The sequence below is a fragment of the Narcine bancroftii genome, chromosome 2 (assembly GCF_036971445.1).
Source record: "Narcine bancroftii isolate sNarBan1 chromosome 2, sNarBan1.hap1, whole genome shotgun sequence".
NCBI classification, from domain to species: Eukaryota; Metazoa; Chordata; class Chondrichthyes; order Torpediniformes; family Narcinidae; genus Narcine; species Narcine bancroftii.
Window position 1 is genome coordinate 326,208,833 of NC_091470.1, and position 20,073 is coordinate 326,228,905.

Genomic DNA, 20,073 nt, shown 5'->3' on the forward strand with positions numbered 1-20,073 from the left:
GGAAGGTTTTTTAATTCTCACCAAAAAAAAATGCTGGCCGCTGCTGATCACTGACACCTCCCCATCAAGGCCCCACTCCTGCCGGGAGCCTGAGGTCCCCACTCCTGCCGGGACACCACTCTCCTTGATAATGCTGGGACAAGGGATTCTTTCGTCCGCTTGTGGCTGGGAGATAGTGGCACACTGTTTGAGAGGGAGAGTTGGAGGGAAAAGTCAATAGGGGAAGTTAAAGAAGAAATGGCAAGAGAGAGAGAGAGAGAGAGAGAGGGGAGGGAATTACATGAAATGAGGATAATCGTCATTCTAATTTCATGTCGACTGAATTTTTTTTCAATCTGTGTGGTCAGTTTGCCTCCAAAATCATTTTTGATAAAGGAATATTATGGAAAAAACAATTTTGGATAATTGGACTTGTACTGTATTTTAAAAGGAAGGGCAGTATCTAGAGAGCCAGAAATGTTAAGTACAAATAACTTGCTTTTCTGAAGATTTAGTTTATAATCTGAAAATTTACCAAATTGGTGGAGCAGTGATAAAATGAATGGAATTGAGTGATCAGGATCTGAAATATTCAACAGAAGATCATCCGCATATAAAGAAACCTTATGAACACTCCCACCTCTTAAGACTCCAAAAATGTCATTACATTTCCAAAAGGCCACAGTTAATGGTTCGAAAGCCAAATTAAATAATAAGGGGCAAAGATGACAACCTTGCCTAGTTCCACAGTAAAAATTAAAAGGTTTAGATTTTAAAGAGCTGGTAAAGATTGAGGCCACAAGAGATAAATATATCAATTTAATGCAACTGATAAATTTAGAGCCGAAGTTAAATTTTTCTAGTGCTTTAAATAAATAGTTCCATCCTACCGTATGAAAGGCTTTTTAAGCATCTAAGGAGATGAAGGTAGAGCTGTAGTCTACAAATAGTAGTCTCACATAGGTGTCCTTGGAGTCTAGGTATTCCAGGGCCGAGTGGAGAGCCAGGGAGAGATGCTTCCCATGGATTCCTTTCATTGACTAATTTTCCCTGATGTTTTTTATATTTTTATACTTTGATAAGTCTGCCTCTATATGACTCTTACAAAGACTCTTAGACATAAGTATGAAGAAAAATAGAGGGTTATAAAGCAGGGAAGGTTTAGTTTTTTGAGTAGGTTTCTATAGGTCAGCGCAACATCGTGGGCTGAAGGGCCTATACTATGCTGTAAACGTTCTAAATTCTAACTAGCATAATGTAACTGCCTGATCATGTCTCCACTTAGGCCACAAACACAAAACTGTTTTGCAGTATATATTGTTTTATCTGTAAACATAATTTAATAATATATTTAGGCTGAGGATTAGATTAAAACAGAGATTCTCATTAAAATAGTCAATTTTACCCCCTCCATAAATCTTCGTCCGCGAAGCCAAGCCAAAGAAGAAAAGAAATATGTGTGTATGTTATCTATACAGATTCTTAGGATTTGTAAAACCTAATTTTATAAAGATTTATAATCAGTCTTTTCATGTGCTTTGTCTTAGCGACTAACAGTTTAATGTTAAGATCTTCCTTAAAGATCCCGAAACGGACAGACTTGAAAACTTGTCATACTGCTTCATTCAATTTGCAGTCATGACATGTTTTGTATTCAGGCCCAGCTTGAGGTTCATTGTTTTAAAAGCAAGTGCAAAGGCTTGTGGTAACTTAAATTATGTTCTGTATGATGTATGTTTCAAGATCCTCTTTTTTCTATGGTGGGTTTGGTTGGATGTGAGTAAAAAAATCAAAAATTCCTGTATTGTTTCTCACCTAGTCTTCAGTGTTTGTATGTTTTGATGCCCTCTAGTGGATAATATATAGTTAACTATATTTCTTTGGTCTGCAGAGCACATTTCCAACAGGGGACATCTCAAATAACATGCTGAGTGTTAATAATTCTTTTCATAGTATATACATTATTACTTCATCAGATTTGATCAGCTTTGCTCTCAATTTCTACCTAATAATTAGGATGGATGACTTTATGCAACCCTTTGAAAATGAAAAATGTAAACTCTTCAAAAATACTTTAACTAGAAGAAATATCTCAGTTTTTGCTACTGAGTAAATGTTGCCTTGTGATTATTCTATTCAGTCCATGGGCAATCCCTGGGTTTCAAATTCCGAATTTTGTGCCCGGCTCCCTCTCACCCCCCTCCCTCCCTCCCTCCCTTTCTCCCCTTCCCTACCTCCCCTGCCCTCTCCCTCTCCCACCTTCCCCTGCCCCTTCCTCGCCCTCCCTCTCCTCTCTTCCCTCCCTGCCTCTCTCCCCCTCCCTCCTTTCCACTCTCCCCCATCCTCCCCTCTCTCCCCCTCCCTCCCTTTCTCCCTCCACTCCCTCTCCATCTCTCCCCCTCCCTCTCATTCGCTCACTCTGACTGGGGGGAGTTGTTAGCATCAGATTGAGCCAGGCAGGGGTGGAGATTGAGTTGGAGCGAGAGGGGTGAAGGGGACCACGTCAGAGTGAACAGGGATGGGGGGACCGCATTGGAGTGAATAGAGGTGGGGGGGGGACCATGTCGGAGCGAACAGGGGATGGCGGTCGCATCGGACCAGGGTGGGGGAAGGCAACACTTTTGAAAAATAAGATTGAAATCAGATTTCTTACTCTTTAAGAAAAATAATTTAATTTAAATTATACTGAACTAAGCTCAAACTGGAAGTTGACGCCATTCTACTCTGGTCAGCTTGCCGGTTCACAACTACGGGTTGTTTGTAAATTGGACATCTTCAAGTCAGGGACTGCCTGTACTTAATGCATTCAACACATCCCCATTAAAGGAAATGCAAATCCAATTGTCATATTACATTATCATATTTACAATACATAGATAGTAATATTTGGTCATGGGTACAATATTGATACGTATTGTTGCTTCATACTTTTATTCAGCCTGAAAAGATTAGACGTGTTTCTTGCAAACTGATGTAGACATGCTCCAAAAATATCAGGAAAACTTTCAGTGTTCTAGTAAAAAATGTTCCCCTTGGCATTTTGGGTTAGAATGAGGGTTTTCACCATAATTTTAGCCAGAAACATTGGTCCATTCAATATTTCATTTGGGGAAACATTCCAAAAGTGCTGCTAGCTCAGGGTACTGCATGCTGTACTGAATGGGGCTGTGGTAAAATAATGGTTCTCCTGATGAATTTCCAAATCTAAAACAAAATTCCAAATCTAAGAAAAGGGTATGTTTTCAATCTGGTATGGAATATTGTAAGGCACGCAAATCAATACTAGTAATGCATGCATTGTCAATGTTGGCAGAGATAAATATTTACTGGATTTATATCTAATAGCCTATTGATTTATTTTAATTTACTGACAATGATGTTGAAATTATTTTCGATATGAGCAGGCCACAATATTGATAAGTGGCATTATAAGTAATCATTAATTGTCCTTGGTAAAGTGGAGGAACTGTGGAAAGAAAATGAACCAAACAGCTAAGTTTGGCTTAAAAAATTGAACATTATCCTGAGAAAATATTGTTGTTTTTATTTCTCCTTTCCTCTCCACTAGTGAAGGAATGTACACCCTGATGCTGGAACATAACAGGTGAGTTTGGGCACTGAGCTATTTGGCAGTAAGAGGAGTCACATCCAATCGCAAACATGTAAATTTATGTCTTGTTAAAGATGCACTTTTTTTTGGCAGGAGTAACTCCATATTATACATTTTCTGAGCCATGGGGTTGTATGAGGAGATCTGCTCTGGAAGATGGTACTCCTTGACAATTCAGCATTCTTTCCACTGTTTCTCAGGGCATCAGATGTGACTGTGTGCTCAAGCCAATGAAGTTGGATTTGTATCTCCAAATTGATGATACAGAAGAGTAAACACTAGCCCTCACTTCAGGATTGAAACCCAAATCTAGCTTTTAACAAGAAAGATAAATGTTAACACATATCAGGTAGTAAATAAATGAAAAAAATATCAAATTGTCCTTATGATTTTGGAATTTACATTAATCTTTCAATGTGTTGAAATATTATGAGCCAAACAGGAAGAATATCATAGGAGAGTTTAATGCACTGCCAAATTTATTAAAATCACCCCAAAATTTAACTGTTTCCTTTAACGAAATGTAACTAATTTTACTTGGATTTAGTTATTTAAAAAGTATAATTCTTAATATTCCTTGGTTAATATCTATAACTTAGATATTAGTGATGTTGCAACTGTTCATTATTCAGCATCATAAACTTTACCAAGTTACACATGAATAAATTAAATAAATTATATATTTAGAATTTTCTTAAAGGTCTGAGGTTAATGGTGAGAACAAATTTTAGCAAACTCATTCTGTACATGCTACGCACACAGAATAAGGTGTTTGTAATCACACACACATATTAAAGCATCTGATGTACATGGGGAGGATGTTTTTGAGCAAAAGTAGCTTGTTGATTAATTTCAGTAATTTAAAACAATGTGGAGTTATTTGTCTGAGACCATTGAGAAGCAGTCTTTGATATTTTAGCTGGTAATTTGAATAGGTGGACCATTTATACTAGAATGGTCAAGCTAACAAGTTAGTTATGATTTGTTTTTTTCCTGCATTTTCTTATAACCATATAACAATTTACAGTACGGAAACAGGCCATCTCGGCCCTTCTAGTCCACACCAATTTACGTGAAACTCCACTAGTTCCACCTACCCACTCCCATGCCCATAACCCTCCAACCCGCTCACATCCATGTACTCATCTAGCCTCCTCTTAAATGACAGAATTGACCCTGCTGCAACTACTTCTTCCAGAAGATCATTCCACTCAGCCACCACTCTCTGAGTGAAGAAGCATCCTCTTATATTGCTCCTAAAGTTTTGCCCCCTAACCCTTAACTTATGACCCCTTGTACCAATCTCCCCCACCCTCAGGGGAAAGAGCCTATTCACATCTGCTCTATCTATTCCCTTCATAATTTTAAATGCCTCTATCAAATCCCCTCTCAACCATCCAAAGAACAAAGTCCCAGTCTCCTCAATCTTTCTCCGTATTCTAGATACTGCGATCCAGGCCACAGTTCCACACATTCAGGCCCTGCTACATGAAAACTGAAGATCATCCAACAGGATCCTTTCATTTTCCTTCTGGATATATTGTATTCTTTTTGACTCGATATGGAATTCAACAAATGCAGGTAGCATGCCTTTCCTGCCAAAACAAGGCAATTCTATCGTCTCTTTCCCGATCTCTCCATCTCTTTTCTTCCAGATTTGTATTGACAGAGCTACCTCCTCCCTTGATTTATTCTTAGCTTTCCTCTCTTGCCTTCCTATCCATGTCCACTTATGGCCTCCTGCCCCTTCTTCCCCCCAAGTGCCCCTCCCCACCTTTTTATTCAGACATCTTCATGCTTTTTGCTCATTACGTAGCAAAGGGTTACGGCCTGAAATTTGCTTATATTTGTCTCTGATGGATGCTGGTGAGTTTCTCCAGCAATTTTATATACTTAATTTGGTCTAGTTTCTCTATCTGTTATATTAACTTTGTTTTTCTCTCTCACTTGACGCTGAGTAACCTGCAGGACAATACCAACAGCCTTGCCCTGCATTTCCCTGTGTTTACATGCTTATTTGTTTCACTCATTTACCGTTGGGGAAATAATCAATCAGCTTCGAATGTAATATCCCTGGCCTCGCCTTGTCAGAGACACTCAATTTCTCCGATCTATCCCACCCTCGCGCTTGCAACTTCAAACTAAATTGTTTTCTCCTTCTCTGTTTTGAGAAAAGGATTTTGTGCAGAACATGGACCCTATTTCTCTTTCTACACAGTTACTATCTGACCTGTGTTCCTTGAATTTTCTGCTTTTATTTCTGTATCAGTTTAAAAGTTTTTGTTTCAGTGATTTATCAATTTAAAACTGAAGATTAATCGCTGAATGGGTAAGGTAGAGATTACACCTCTATATTAGCTGCTATTTTTCTAATACATCTCATGTGAGCAAGATATCAATTTTAACAGTACTCTGATTTTTATTTGGATCAAGGTTGATTAGACCTCATTAGGGTGAGGTGGTGTAAAGGACAATATAAAAGAACCAAACAAAGTTTTAAAATTAATATCTGATCTTATGATTCAAACTATTTCCAAAATGATGATTTAAGGGATGTAGAGCGCGTCGAAAGAACCAAAGACTTGTTGATCCAACCCAAGGCTTTTATTAACTAAAAGACTGGAGCATATCACAAGTAGGTCGACCACTCCAGAATGACCTGGTCTGGCTAGGAGCAATCCTTTAAGACCTGCCAGTAGGTGGGGCTACGCTCTCAGCCAATCACAGTCATCCTACACGACAACCTGTACATATACACGTTGGTGATAGAATCTGTACTATCACAAGGGAGAAAGAAAAAGTGAAAGCAAAGGAAAGAGAAACAAAGAGCAAAACAAAAATCAGAATCAGAATGAATTATCATGAACATGTCATTGATTTGCAGCAGCATCAATAATGCAAAAAATTGCTATAAGTTACATATTTAAAAAAAAATTAGTGCAAAAGAAGAGAAAACAAGGTAGTATCTGTGGTTCCTTGTCTGATGGCTGAGGGAAAAAGGCTGTTTTTGTACCACAAAGAAAACATATCTAGTCAAGTTTATTGTCATCTGATTGCACTGTAAATACAACCTAACGAAACAGTATTCTCTGGTCCTTGGTGGAAAACACACAGACACACAACCAGACATAATGACAAACAATACATATATATATATTTTTTTTTAGCTATCCATCCCATTGGATGATGATGGTTCCTTTCAGTCAGTTCGTGAGATTCGATATGAGGATGGCCCACTCCTCAGAAAGGAATAGTGAGTGCATGAATGGACTCACAGGTCCAGACCCACCCTCTCGACATCCCCTCCCAGATCCAGCAGCATGGTGAGGTCCAAGACGGCTGGGGGAAGTTCTGCTATAGTGAATGGCCAGACCCAGGTTATTGCAAGGGATGCCCTTTCCGCGCTTCACGGCACGTGTTTGCTAGATGTTCGTTGACCCAACAAGAGGGTTCTTCCGCCCTTTGAACAGTTCTTGTTCATGTATACAAAGAAATAGATAAATATCTTTTGTAAACGTGAGTGACTCAGATGGTTAGTGCGAGCAGTTCCTTTCGACCTTCAGCATTCTTACTGCCTGTGGGACGAAGCTGTTCCTCAGCCTAGTGGTGCAGGCTCTGATCTTCCTGTATATCTTGCCTGATGGGAGCAGCAGAAAGATTTTGTGTGCCCTCTTAAAAACAACAATCCCAACAGATCACATCAATGGGGGAGGGGTGGTGGGGGAGGGAGGCTCCAGTGATCTAATTAAGGCACAATCCCACATGTTTTAAAATATATTAAGTATATTCAAACATAGTCTGATCATAATGTGATATTATGATCAGAATTTTAATTTTTTTTGTGGGACACAATATTAGCTATAAAATTAATATTGAACAAAATCCAAGGGAAGCTTCACTACTCGTCTATGTGTTAAGCCATGTAAATGTAGATGCTTTTTTGCCAATTGAGTTGTTTAAGTGCTGCATACAATGTCCTCATTCATTCTAGATATAAACGCTGCTGGAAGTATTAAACAGGTTGGGTAACATCTGTGGAGAGAGAACCACAGAATTAATATTCCAGACAATGATCTTTCATCAATTCTGACATCACATAACAGTCAGCATGGCTGCCTCACAGCTTCAGTGGCCTCGGTTTGATCTTAAACTTGAGTGAGATCTTTATGGAATTTGCATGTTCTATCTATGTGCTTATTGGGAGTTCTGGTTTCCTTTCACATCCCAAAGACATACTGATTACTAGATTCTGTAAATTTCCCCAAATATAAATAGGTGGCAGAAAAATTGTGGACGGAGCTCATTTATAGGGAAGAAAATTAGGGCTAGTGTAGCTGAATGTTTGATGATGGGTATGAATGCAGTAGCTTAAAGGATCTGCTTTTGTTTGTCTTCCCACTGAGGATGCCCAACCTTTTGAGTATCTCCAGTATTTTGTTTTTATTTCAGATAGAACATCAAGCAGTCCATGTGTTTATGCTGAATATGATGTCCAAGTTAAATTAAAATGCTGCTGGGTGGCAGTCTGAGCTGTGCGGAAGATTCCAAGAGGCTGCAGGGTGACTTGGACGGATTAGCAAAATGGGAAATTGTATGGCAGATGGAATGCAATGTTGATAATTGTGATTTTATCCTCTTTGGTGGAAATAATAGGAAAGCACATTATTATCGGAATCATGACAAATTAAGAATAGTGTGGTGCAACAAGACCTGTATGTCATGGTGCATCGGTTATTGAAAGTTGGAATGCAGATACATCCGGCGGTAAAGAAAGGAAATGGTTTTCATTGTGAGAGGTTTTGAATTTAGGAGCAAGGTTTTACTGCAGTTTTGGTGAGGCCATACCTTGAGTATTGTATGCTGTTTTGGTCTTCTAATGTGAGGAATGACATTCTTGCTATTGAGGAAGCATGGTGAATGTTCACTCGATTGCTTTCTTGGATGGCAAGACTGATGTATGAAGAAAGACTGGATAGTCAAGGGTTATACATAGTCAATTTTTGAAAAATGAGAGGGAATCTCATTGAGACTTACATTTTGACAGGGCTAGAAAGATTAGATGCAGAAATAATGTTCCTAATGCTGGAAAAATTCAGAACAAGGGGTAATAGACTAAAGTTAAAGGATAAGGCAGTTGGGACTGAGATGAGGAGAAACTTTTTCACTCAGAGAGTTGAGAACTTGTAGAAGCCTCCGCCTTTCTTTTAGAAATATTCAAAAGGGAATTGGATGTGGATCTTATTACTAAAGGGATTAAGGGGTATGGGGAGAAAGCAGGAATAGGGTAATGAAGATGTATGATCAGCCATGAATGTATTAAGTAGTGGAGCAGGCTTGAAGAGCTGAATGGCCTTCGTCTGCTCATATTTTCTATGTTTAAATACTTGTACAATTGTAACTTATCATGTTAACTCCTGTACATCACAATGAAGGCAAGCCAATCAAACACTATCTTCACCATCCTGTTAACCATCTACCTGTACTTCTAGTACCCCTAGCCTCTCTATTTCACAGCACTTACTAAGGCCTTACTATTTACTATGCAATCCCTGCCCTTATTTAACCTACCAACGTGCACTTATCCAGATTGAATTCTATTTGTCATTTCTTGGCCAACTGTCATAGTTCATCGAGGTCCTGTTGTAATCTTAAACAATCTTCTACACTGTCCACTATTTCACCAACTTCAGTGTTATCCGCAAACTTACTAACAATGTCATCCAAAGCATTAATGCAGATGACAAACAACAGTCCTTGATCATATGATGTAACTTTTCACACCAGCCTACCATGTGGAGGACTAAACTCCCATAGTGTGATATAAGTAATATATTTTAAGAAATTCTTCTGATTCCTAATTTATTAACTTGAGGAGTCGGATCCAAGAAAATTAGCTACAGACTTTATAAGTATGGTGCGCAATGCAAGGTTACAGACAATATCTTCTTTATTCCTTGGGGTTCCCAGCAACTTGTGTCATTTTAATAACTATCTATCCTGTACTTATTTTGTCTCATTAACTAATTAATATTCTTGAGTAATATATGTACTTACTACAAACATTACATTCACCCCCTGTAACATTTCCACTTCCTTCACAATTTCTTCTTCACACTATTTCCTCAATGTTTTTCTGTTTTGATTAAAGTTTTCTGATGTTTGCACATCCCTTTGACTTCCAAGCCCTTACTTTAAGCCGGATGATGAAAATACTTATGTCCATATATCTACTCTTAAGTACCTGGCAAAATAATTCCATCCCAATGTATTCTGTCCCGGCCCATTTCCTCTTGTCTTCTCTTCCATGTTACTCACAATGTACCCTCTGACCATTTCCTGCAAATCAAAAAAATGTCGATGACCTGGCCAAATACGTCTCAATTTGTAACTCCCTTTTTCATTGTTCTAGGGTTCAGGATTTCACATTTACAAACAGTTACCAAGCCCTCATTTCCTGACCACAACCTCTTGAATATTTTCCCAAAACAGAAGTGTGTCTTTTCCCAGTTCTTTTACAAACATCTTCCCTTCTTGCCAAATAAAAGATTTTTCAAGAATTCTGGGATTTAAACAAATGAAGTAAAATTGAGTACATAGGTAAATGAAAAATATGCAAACACATTGATGAAGATACAACTGAGGAATACATGTGAATATAGCCAGAAATTTTGAATCCAAAACAAACTATCAAGGTCCTGAGTCAGGCAGGGACTTCCTGCCCACAAATCTAACTTCCTGCTGTCCTGATTTGCTGACAGCATTTCCCCTTGTTAATTGTTAATTCAATATTTTCCATTCGAGGTCAACTGTCAAAATGACGTTGCAAGTCCTTTGGCTCTGTGCAACATGTTACTGAAGTCTCCAGACCAACTTTATCATTATTTTGTACGTAAGAAGGTAGAAATTAAATTATAGACCATGGCGTATGTCACATTTTTTTCCATTTATAATCATCATAAATCTATTGAACTCAGAATATGTAATATATGACTGTAATTCCACCAGATATCCACTCATATAAATGTTCACTAATTTCTGTGCTGTCATATTTTATGCTTTAAGACATGGTAGACTGAAGGGCTTGTACTGTGCTGGAATGATCTATGTTGTATACTGTGGGATTGTGTTTCCCATACTCACACTTAATATGGTAATGGAAGACATGAGGAAATGGACAGGAATTTTAAAAGTTTATCTTCAATTTATAGTTGAAAAATAGCACATCAGAAATTGTTCTGAGGTCAGAGAATTCCACTATTTACCTACTCTTCAATTGATTAGGATCACAAATTCACAATACTTAATAATCCAATGTGATGGTTTTAAAGGGCAAATCACACGAACAAACTGGTACACAGTACAAAAGTCACTCCACATTAAACAGAGATAAAAAAAATACCAAAACGAAGAATACAAAACTTTCAACCTGACACTGATGTGAAGACACCCATGTGATGTCTACATTTTTTTTCTAGCACCAATGTAAGGCAGAATCCTTATCTACTTGACATGGTTGTAAAAATAAATAAACATCTTTTCCCGAACTATAAAAAACACAGAAGTGGTTAATAAACAAAGGAAAGACCATAGATATCCCAGGATTAGAGCAATTCATCAAAAATGTTAAATGGAACAGAAGGAGACAATGAACAGATGCGGCCAATTGACTGAACAAGGATTTTTCCTTCAGAGAAACAGGACAACTAAATTGAAGGCAGGGTAATGGGAGCCCGTCGGGTGACGGCTGGAGTAATGTTTTGCTCATAGCCCCCTCATCAGGACGGAAAACTTGAAAAGAAGGGGAAAAGAGTAAGTAAAATAGGATCAGTGCGTTACTGGAATTGGTGAAATGGTTTCCACAATATGTGATTCTGACATTTTCTAACTTTCTTTTAATGGTCCCATTTCATTCCCCCCTTCTTCCCTGGAACTATAGACGGTTACTTATACTTGGCGCCACTATATATAGTTATAGAACTATATAGTTATCTTCAATAACGGTCGGGGAAGGGGAGGTGGGAGGGATATCAAGAAAAAAATATGACTGTACTGAGATCACAGTGAATGATATTAAGATGGAGATTTTGGTTAACACAACTTAAATGACATTAGAAAAAAAAAACTTGGAACGTTTTGATCACCAGGGAGAGAAGTCAGCATGAAATGTGCTTTCCCGGCGCAAGGCGTCCCTTTAAGCGCTAAAGCACAGGGGCGAGGCATTGCGTTTGCATTCATCTGGATTTCTTTCATCGCCTTCCGTGGCAGGGAGGTGAGATAAAAACAATGACTGCACAATGACCAGGGGTGTCTGTCTCAACCTGTGGTCTCCCGGTTTTCGTGGAGAGGGAGGACTGTGCCAGTTGGACAGGGTCGTTGGTGAATAAGTGCGCAGACTCGCTGGAGGCTCCCTGGACTGTTACACTCGGACGGAGTGGTTGCAGCCAGTAAAATTGCTCCGGGCCATCCGCAGCACAGAGCAGCCCCGGCTCCGCGACTCCTTCCCACTCACTGTATCCAGCAACAGACATCTCCCCTACAAATGAGCGACTCCTCTGAAAGATGGCAAACGGGTTCACCAAGCCTTTAGCCACACTATACAGAGAAAGACTATTTGCAATTGTATATTCAGGGGCATTTTATTTGCAAACCTTGCTTTGGATTATTTGTTTCGTTTGTGGCGAGGAGCAACCCTTCAGCGTGGAGGTAAGTTTGCCAGACTTCGTTTTCTACAGGAATAATATTCCGCTCCCAGTCATGCACTGACGCTCCGTTACTGTGCTCTGCACACTGGGATCTCCATTCATGACTGGAGTAACTCACCAAGCGTTTCTCCAGTTGTGCAAATAGGCAGTATTTATTTGATTCGCGCGAAATTAATTTGCGGAAATCCTAGACGCCAGGACGAAGGCGGTAATGCCGCCTCACAGGGTTAAAGGACTTTTAATTCAACCTGAACGGTGCCTTGGTTAATGCCGCTTTCTTGAGCAGTTGTGGGTAGTAAGGGGGTTCTAATTGATTATCCCGACAATGTGACCAAACGAATTTGGCGACGGAATGCATTCAACATCTAAGACTGAGTAGGCATCGTTGTTAAGTTACAATCGGTCTTGAACCCTCTTTTGAGCCCACACGCCTCCACCGTCGGTTCCGACACGCTCACAATTAGTTTTCATCTGAAACTTCAGATAAACGGGAACTCGTCCTTTTCAATCTTCTGCTTGCAAGATTAAAATTCCGATACCTATGGGAATGCCCATCCTTGTCACGCCAAGTGATCATTTCTCTGGCCCCTTTGCGGAATCCCTTTGTTTCACTGAATCGGCCAGATCACACGCTTGGGCTCCTTCCTACTCCTCAATATTGCCACGTTCTCTCCACCCACTTTGATCCGAAAGTAGATTTTTCTTCCAAAGAAAGGAACAGTGACGGGCCGCTTGGAGTTCAGCCTCTTGGCGAGCCGTTCAGTTGGAGCAGATCATTTAACCCAGATGTATTTGACATCTGCCTTTTACATCATTTCGCTCGACCATGCGCCTCCTTCTCCGGTTGGATGTTCAGACCTTTTTACTCAGTTCAGTTTGTCGAGAAGTCACAGGATGCGAAATGATTACTGAAGTTGCCTCGGGCAAGTGAACGTTTGGCTTCCGAACAGCCGCAAGCCACCTCGGAGCGTCTTCTCAGGGCACTTCAGAGTGCCCGCTGGGAATCGAAACCTGATTTCAGTGGGGTCGCTCCAATCTTGTTGGGTGCACTGTAACAACATTGAAAAGTTGTCAGAGGCGATCTCCAGCAGAGTAGGTCCGTACACCAAGAAGTTTTTTTTAACCCCAAGTGGATTGTAGATTCCCTTATTCAAAATACAAGACGTGGAGTAAATTAGTAATTCAGTTTTTGTTTAAAAATGACAAATTAATATAAGACTGGTAGTTGATGAACAAAATGGACTTCTCTCTGTGTGTCTCAAATTGTCCATGTTTATTACAGAATTAAGGATGGTAGTTCATGTTTAAACTATGCTGCCATCTTCATTTTGTATCCAGGTTGAAAGGAATGTGGACTTTTTTTAACATTCATAATCATATTTTGTATTAGAAGCGCCGTTTTCGGGCAGCTCGGAAGTTGTAACACAAGTAATCATATGTGACATTGCTATGATAGCTCAATGTGTTTAAAGGCTGATCTCTTTTTTAGACCATGTGACTGTAGGGCTGGGCGGAGGTTGAAAGACAGTGGGACCATTAGCCTTATTAATCAACAATCCACTATTGTTTCCGTAATTTATTAGAATGTTTATTTTTCTGTGATAGGCCAATGTTAAAATGCTCTGTTAACAGCAACGTGCTGGTTTGTTTACGTATATAATATGGTTTAACACACTCTGACAAAGCATAGTTGCACAAAAATGGGTATCTTGGTGAATGTCACTAAATAATATTGGCATAGACAACAAAACCCATTGAAATTAGCTGTGTGCTCCCTCAAGGGTTGACCAGCAGACAACAAGAAGTATTAGTGTGCCAGAGATCCTGTCTTTTGGATGAAAAGCTAAGCATAGTTCAAATTATCTGGTCAATATTTATCCCTCAACTAAAAGCACGGAGATTACATGCTTATAATCACATTTTGGATGTGGGTGCTTGCTGTTCAGTGACAGTATTCATTGGTTACATTGCAATACTTTATTAATTATAAAAGCATTTTGAAATGTAAAAGGATATGGATGGTGCTATATAAATTAGTGTTTTTCACACAATATCACTTCAAGCTTGATCATTTTTTTGTGAATTTTTTGATAACTGTTCTAGGTCATGTTTTATGCACCAGTGGTTAACATGGTGAATCCAAAGAGAAACTAGATTCATGGAAAATTGGAAGTTGGTGGAGGAGAAAGTGGGAAATTGAAAATGTGAATCCTGAATGAGTAAAAATATTATGTTACCAGAATCTAGTGATGATTACATGAAGTTGCAGCCCTAACTAATGGTACAATGTTAAAACTCAGAGTCCTCTAACAACCTAAGATAACATTGAATTGGTTTTAATGAGTGTAATCCCTGTCTCCTCCTATATGGTAGTCTCCAGTAGTCACTTTTGACAGCCTTTTCAGCTTTTTTTACTGGGTTAGATACTAGTTCTATATGAAAATGGTAGCCCTGAACTGTGATCTTTGATGAGAGGTGAGATATCCTGGTCCATACCAACTTTTCAGTATATCTTCATTCTGACCCTATTTACTTTGACAAACAAGGAAGACTTGCTATACATGGGTTTCCATTTTTAATTCCCGTTTTCTGATAGCAGTCCACAATATCTACATTTCTTTAGTTTCACTTTTTTCACTTTTCCCCATGACTGCCAACCACACAACCACCCCACCCACACCCACTCCACACCCCACACCCAACCCAATAGGCCCTGACATTTTTGAAGGCTTTTCTTTCCCCATGAGTTCCATCTGGTCTCTTGGTCAGAACTCTATTTAGCACACTAGAACATAGACCATAACCCCCCACAATTGGCATTTCCCAATTTTTCTCTGAACCCAATAACTAAATGAATACTTTGCTTCAGTGCTCATAAGGGAGAGGGACCTTGGTGAATGCAAGGTCAGTGTAGAACAGACACCTTGTCAAGGTTAAGAAAGAAATGCTGGTCCTTCTTAAAAATATTCAGTTAGACAAGTCCCCAGGGTCAGACGGGATATAACCCAAGCTATTATTAGAAGCGATGGAATAGTTTGCTGGAGGGTTGGCTATGATCTTTTCATCTTCCCTGGCCACAAAAATACTGGAGGATTATAGAATGGCAAATATCATCCGCTTGTGTAAGAAAAGTGAGGTGGAGAATCTGGGAATTATAAACTAGTGAGTCACTTGCCTCTGTGATGGGCAAACTATCGAAGAGGATTCTGAGGGACAAGATTTACGAGCATTTAGCGTGTCTTCTCAGGAATAGTCAGCGTGGCTTTGTGAAAGACAGGTCATGTCTCAAGAGCTTATTTTGATTTCAGGAGGTTAAAAAGAAAACTGATAAAGGTGAGGTGATGGATGTGGTGTATATGGATTTTTCTAATGCATTTGACAAGGTCATGAGGTTACTTGAATATGGGTTTGGCTTGTCTGCAGAAAGCAGAGGATAGCAGAGCCTGGTCAACAACAATAAATGGCTTTCTGTTAGGATCTGTTCTGGGATCCTGCTCTTTGTGGATTTTATAAATGACTTGGATGAAGAAGTGGCTCATTAAGTTTGTAGATGATTCAAAGGTTGGATTTGTTCCAGATAGAGTAGAAGGTTGTTGTAAGTTACTGCAGGGTACAGACAGGATGCAGTGTTGGGTGGAGAAGTGGCAGATGGAGGTCAATCTGATTAAGTGTAAAGTATGGAAGGTTGAACTTGAAGGTGGAGGATGTTGGTAACGGCAGGATTCTTCAAAGTGTGGAGGAACCGAGAAATCTTGTGGTCCAGATTGATAAATCCTTCAGAGATTTACAAGGATGTTCCCTGGATTGGAGAACATGTCATATGAAGCAAAGTTGTCAGCTTGTGCTTTTCTCTTTAGAGTGACAAAGGATGAGAAGTATCTTAATGGAGGTATACAAGATTATGAGGGGTTTAGATGGGGTGGACAGCCAGCACCATTTTCCTGGGTGACTGTAGCAAATACCAAAACACATCTGTTTAAGGTGGGTGAAGGAAATTTTAGGGGAGATGTCAGAGGTATTTTTTTTTTTAAAACACATGGTGGGTGCCTAGAATACATTTCTGGGGGTGGTGGTGGGGGCTGGTACATCAGGAACATTCAAAAGACTATTGGATAGCCACACGAATTTAAGTAAAATAATGGGTGTGGGGTAATATTCTTTGTTTTATGTTCATTGCTCCCTTGCCCTTTTCTTTATGACACTAATTTCCTAGTCTCTAGTCTCATTACCTCCTGACTTGCATTCCCCCATCTTTTCCTGATAATTCCCCTGTCATCCTCCTACTCTCTGCCTTGCTCTGCCAGTTTCTCTTCACCCAATCTCAGAGACACCTTGCTTAGAGATAACCCATGAATATAGAGGCCTCCCTAGATCAGTGACTAGCCAAATGAACACCTGTGCCTTTCTTTTGCTGACACTATACATCCTCTGGTAACTGGTCTCCATCTGATCAAGCCTCCTGAGCCACTGCTCCAGTGATATCACCGAAACACTGACTTTAACCGCAGCAAATGGCATTGGAGATCTGGGGTTTGAAGGTTGGGGAACTGGATGTGAAATGTGCACCATGGTATTAAAAAAATTGAAGTTATTCAATTCTCAATGAGTTGGAGGCAGAATTTGGGTGAGGTCCCCTCAATCCAAGAAGTTTTTGATTACTTTCGGGAGAATTAGGAAACTCTAGTCAGCATGGTGTTGTCATTTTGATGGAGGTGGGTAACTTTCTTCTAAACAGTAGCCAGTGCTGAAGGCAGGGTTAGTTGTTCATGGCTGCACCTCTTACTGTTAGATTGTACAACCAACAGTAGTTTAGTATCCGCAGTACATGAACAATATCAGGAATTAAATGAAGTGGGCAATTTGATCATGTATTTGACAGATCTACACAGTGGTTCCTTAACACTCTAACATATTATGCCTCAACACTTAAATCCTCTTGTAATATTGCAAGATTAGATTCACAGACTTATGTTTAAGATGTTTCTGAATCATCAACTGGTCCTGGATTGTTTTGAATTTACATTCTGTGATCAGGTGAGATGAAAATCTGTGTTCTGTATTTTTTTTTGTGGTTTGTCTGATGTATAATTCCATTAAGAAAAATGTAATTTGTAATGTAAAATATAAATATACTCATTCAATTCCAGTCTGCTTTCTATAAATGGAAACTTGGAAGCATACAATATTCTACATTTCACTGGTTTGATGGGAAATATTACAACTATTACCAAAAATTAAAAATTCACTTTTCAGAAGATTGAGATAGAATATGACCTTTAGGATTATAAATGTGACTGATTTGCAGTTTTTACTTTGGATTTCTAGATTGAATGTGCTAGAAGTTTGCAGCAGGCCAGACATTTCATGTAGAGAAAGCAGGTCAGGTCAATGACCCCTCATCAAAAATGAAAGGTAATAATTATCAGGCTGACAGTTAACACTGTTCCTATCCCCACAGTTGCTACTGACTTGCTGAGTATTTCCAGCATTTTCTGTTTTTTTATTTCAGATTTCTAGCATCATTAGCTTTTGGCTTGTGTGCCAAATCCATAAATGTATCTTGTTTTGATCTGCATTAAAAGGGAACTTGCAATGATCCAATTATATTTTCAACATAATTAAAAATAAAACCATAATCCTAGATAATAACACTATTCTATATCTAATGTATGCTGTAAATGCATTTAGTTTTTATAACTCTGAAGTAGAAGCGTTTATTTTAATTATTACACCTAGATTTGGTTAAGATAGCCTTTCATAATTTAAGTTCTTTAGCATTAAAAATATTTTCAATAGAAATTAATTTACAGTTTCAATTGCTTTGATCGAGAAAGCTGGATCATAATTGGAGTTTCCAAAATTGTTTCTACAAGTGAGATTAGATTATATGTGATATCTCATTGAATTCTGAGTATCATTTCAGTGCTATTTTGTTTTGATAGTGTTGTTACCAAATTCTTACTTAATTTTGGTTACCGTATTGCAGGGAGTGTAACTGATTAAGTATGGAACCATCAATTCCTCACCTCCAAAATTTAATATCACCTAACAGCTTTGAGATCTCCTGGATTGGTATATAAAAATATACAGCCTTTAACATAGAATTCACTGTACTCCACATCAACCATTTCATCATTTTAAATATATGCAAAACTATTCTTACAGAATCATTTTTTTTCACCATATAGCAGAAACTTAGAAACATAACAAATTCCAGGATATTCCTGATTTATATTGGACTTGTATTAACTTCAGAAATGAAACCATGGAACTACAAAGTAATATAGCATGACACAAGTCCCTTTGGCTCAATATGTCCCTGCTGGCCAACTTGTTTACCTGAGCTGGTTCCATTTGCCTGCATTGGCCCATATCCCTCTATAAACTTTTCCTATCCATACACTTCTCTACATAACTTTGAAATATTATAATTGTGCCTGCCTCCACTTTCTCTAGCAGCTTGTTCCATGTACCCATCACCCTCCTCTGTATGGGAAAAAGTAGCCTCTCAGCCCTTCTGAAATCTTTCCCCACTCACCATTCTATGCCTTCTATTTTTGAACTCCCCTACTCTGGGAGTAAAAGACTGATCATTCACCTGATCTAAGCCTTTCATTATTTTGTATACCTCTATCAGGTCACCCAAGGAAAAGTTCCACTCCTGCTAAACTGCTAATTATCCTCATTAATTCCCCCCCCCCCCCCCCCCCCCCAGCTTGATGACATTGTTCATGTATTTGGGGTACCTAACCTTCCCACAATATTCCAAGTGTGGTCCTACCAACAACTGGTAAAGTTGTAACATGACATCCAAACTCCTGCACTCATTGGCCTGACTAATGAAGGTAAGCATCCCGACCACTACTTCACTGCCCTGTCTACTTGTAGTAACATTTTCTGTGAACTGTGTAGCTGTACTCCCTGTTCTTTGTTCTACAATACTCTCCAGAGCCCTGCCATTTACTTTGTAATTGCTGTCCTAATTTCACTAGCCAAGATCCAACACCTCACACTTGTCTGTGCAAAATTCTACCAACCCATTCCTTGGCCCATTTCCTCAGTTAGCTCGAGCAATTATCCATTTCAAGCAATGATGTGTCATAATTTGAATCACGCTTTCTAGCTGAGTGCTGTCTCTTATAGCTCAGGTGATTTTTTTTTCAGATCTGTGTGACAGCAGTCATGCACAAACCAATGAAGAGGCGAGGATCCATTCACTAGATCTTCAGAAGGAAATTTTGTTATTAGAATGAAATTCAATTATCAATATAGATTGCACAGCCAAAAATGTTTCTGGAAGGACCATGATCCAGTAGTATCTAAATCAAATCTAACATAAAGTACATAATTGTTCAATGAGATTGGAATTGATTTCAAAATGTTCAAGTTGAAAACATTTTGCTCTTCTTTTCTTACCCAAATTTGTGGATCTTTACAGCCTTGAGCTCAATTAGGCCAAAGTAACAATCCACTTGTTGCAATCAGTTGCAGGCCTCAGAATTATAGGACTGCTTTAAAGGCCAAATGTTATCCGATAATTTCAGTGTTGAATCCACATAGTGTGAGCATTAATAAATGTGAGAGGAGTTGTCGTTCACGATGCCCAGTGTTCAGTAATGAGGAAATTTCAAATCTGACACACCTGCAATAGCATTAGCTTCAGCACCATTCATTTTTTTAAAAAGCACAATATTATTTTAAGCATTATGCTATGCTAGGTGCCTGTCATCATGATTAGTACGAACACTGGATTAACAACAGCTTCTGTCAGATAAATCATTC

The 20,073-nt window shown here is 38.9% G+C and overlaps 1 protein-coding gene across 3 annotated transcripts in view; it reads left to right on the forward strand.

Annotated features, from left to right (window-relative positions):
* The first annotated feature begins 11,856 nt into the window (after positions 1–11,856).
* Positions 11,857–20,073, forward strand: part of LOC138755631 (matrix metalloproteinase-16-like) — a 258,984-nt gene continuing 250,767 nt past the window's right edge. Inside the window, exon 1 of one of the 3 annotated variants that reach the window (XM_069921980.1) lies at positions 11,857–12,292. In XM_069921980.1, coding sequence (XP_069778081.1) covers positions 12,149–12,292 — 144 coding nt within the window. In that variant the 5' untranslated portion in view covers positions 11,857–12,148. Of the gene's footprint in view, positions 12,293–17,615; positions 17,704–20,073 lie in introns of those variants that run through there. The other 2 variants (XM_069921982.1, XM_069921981.1) reach the window with 2 other exon arrangements.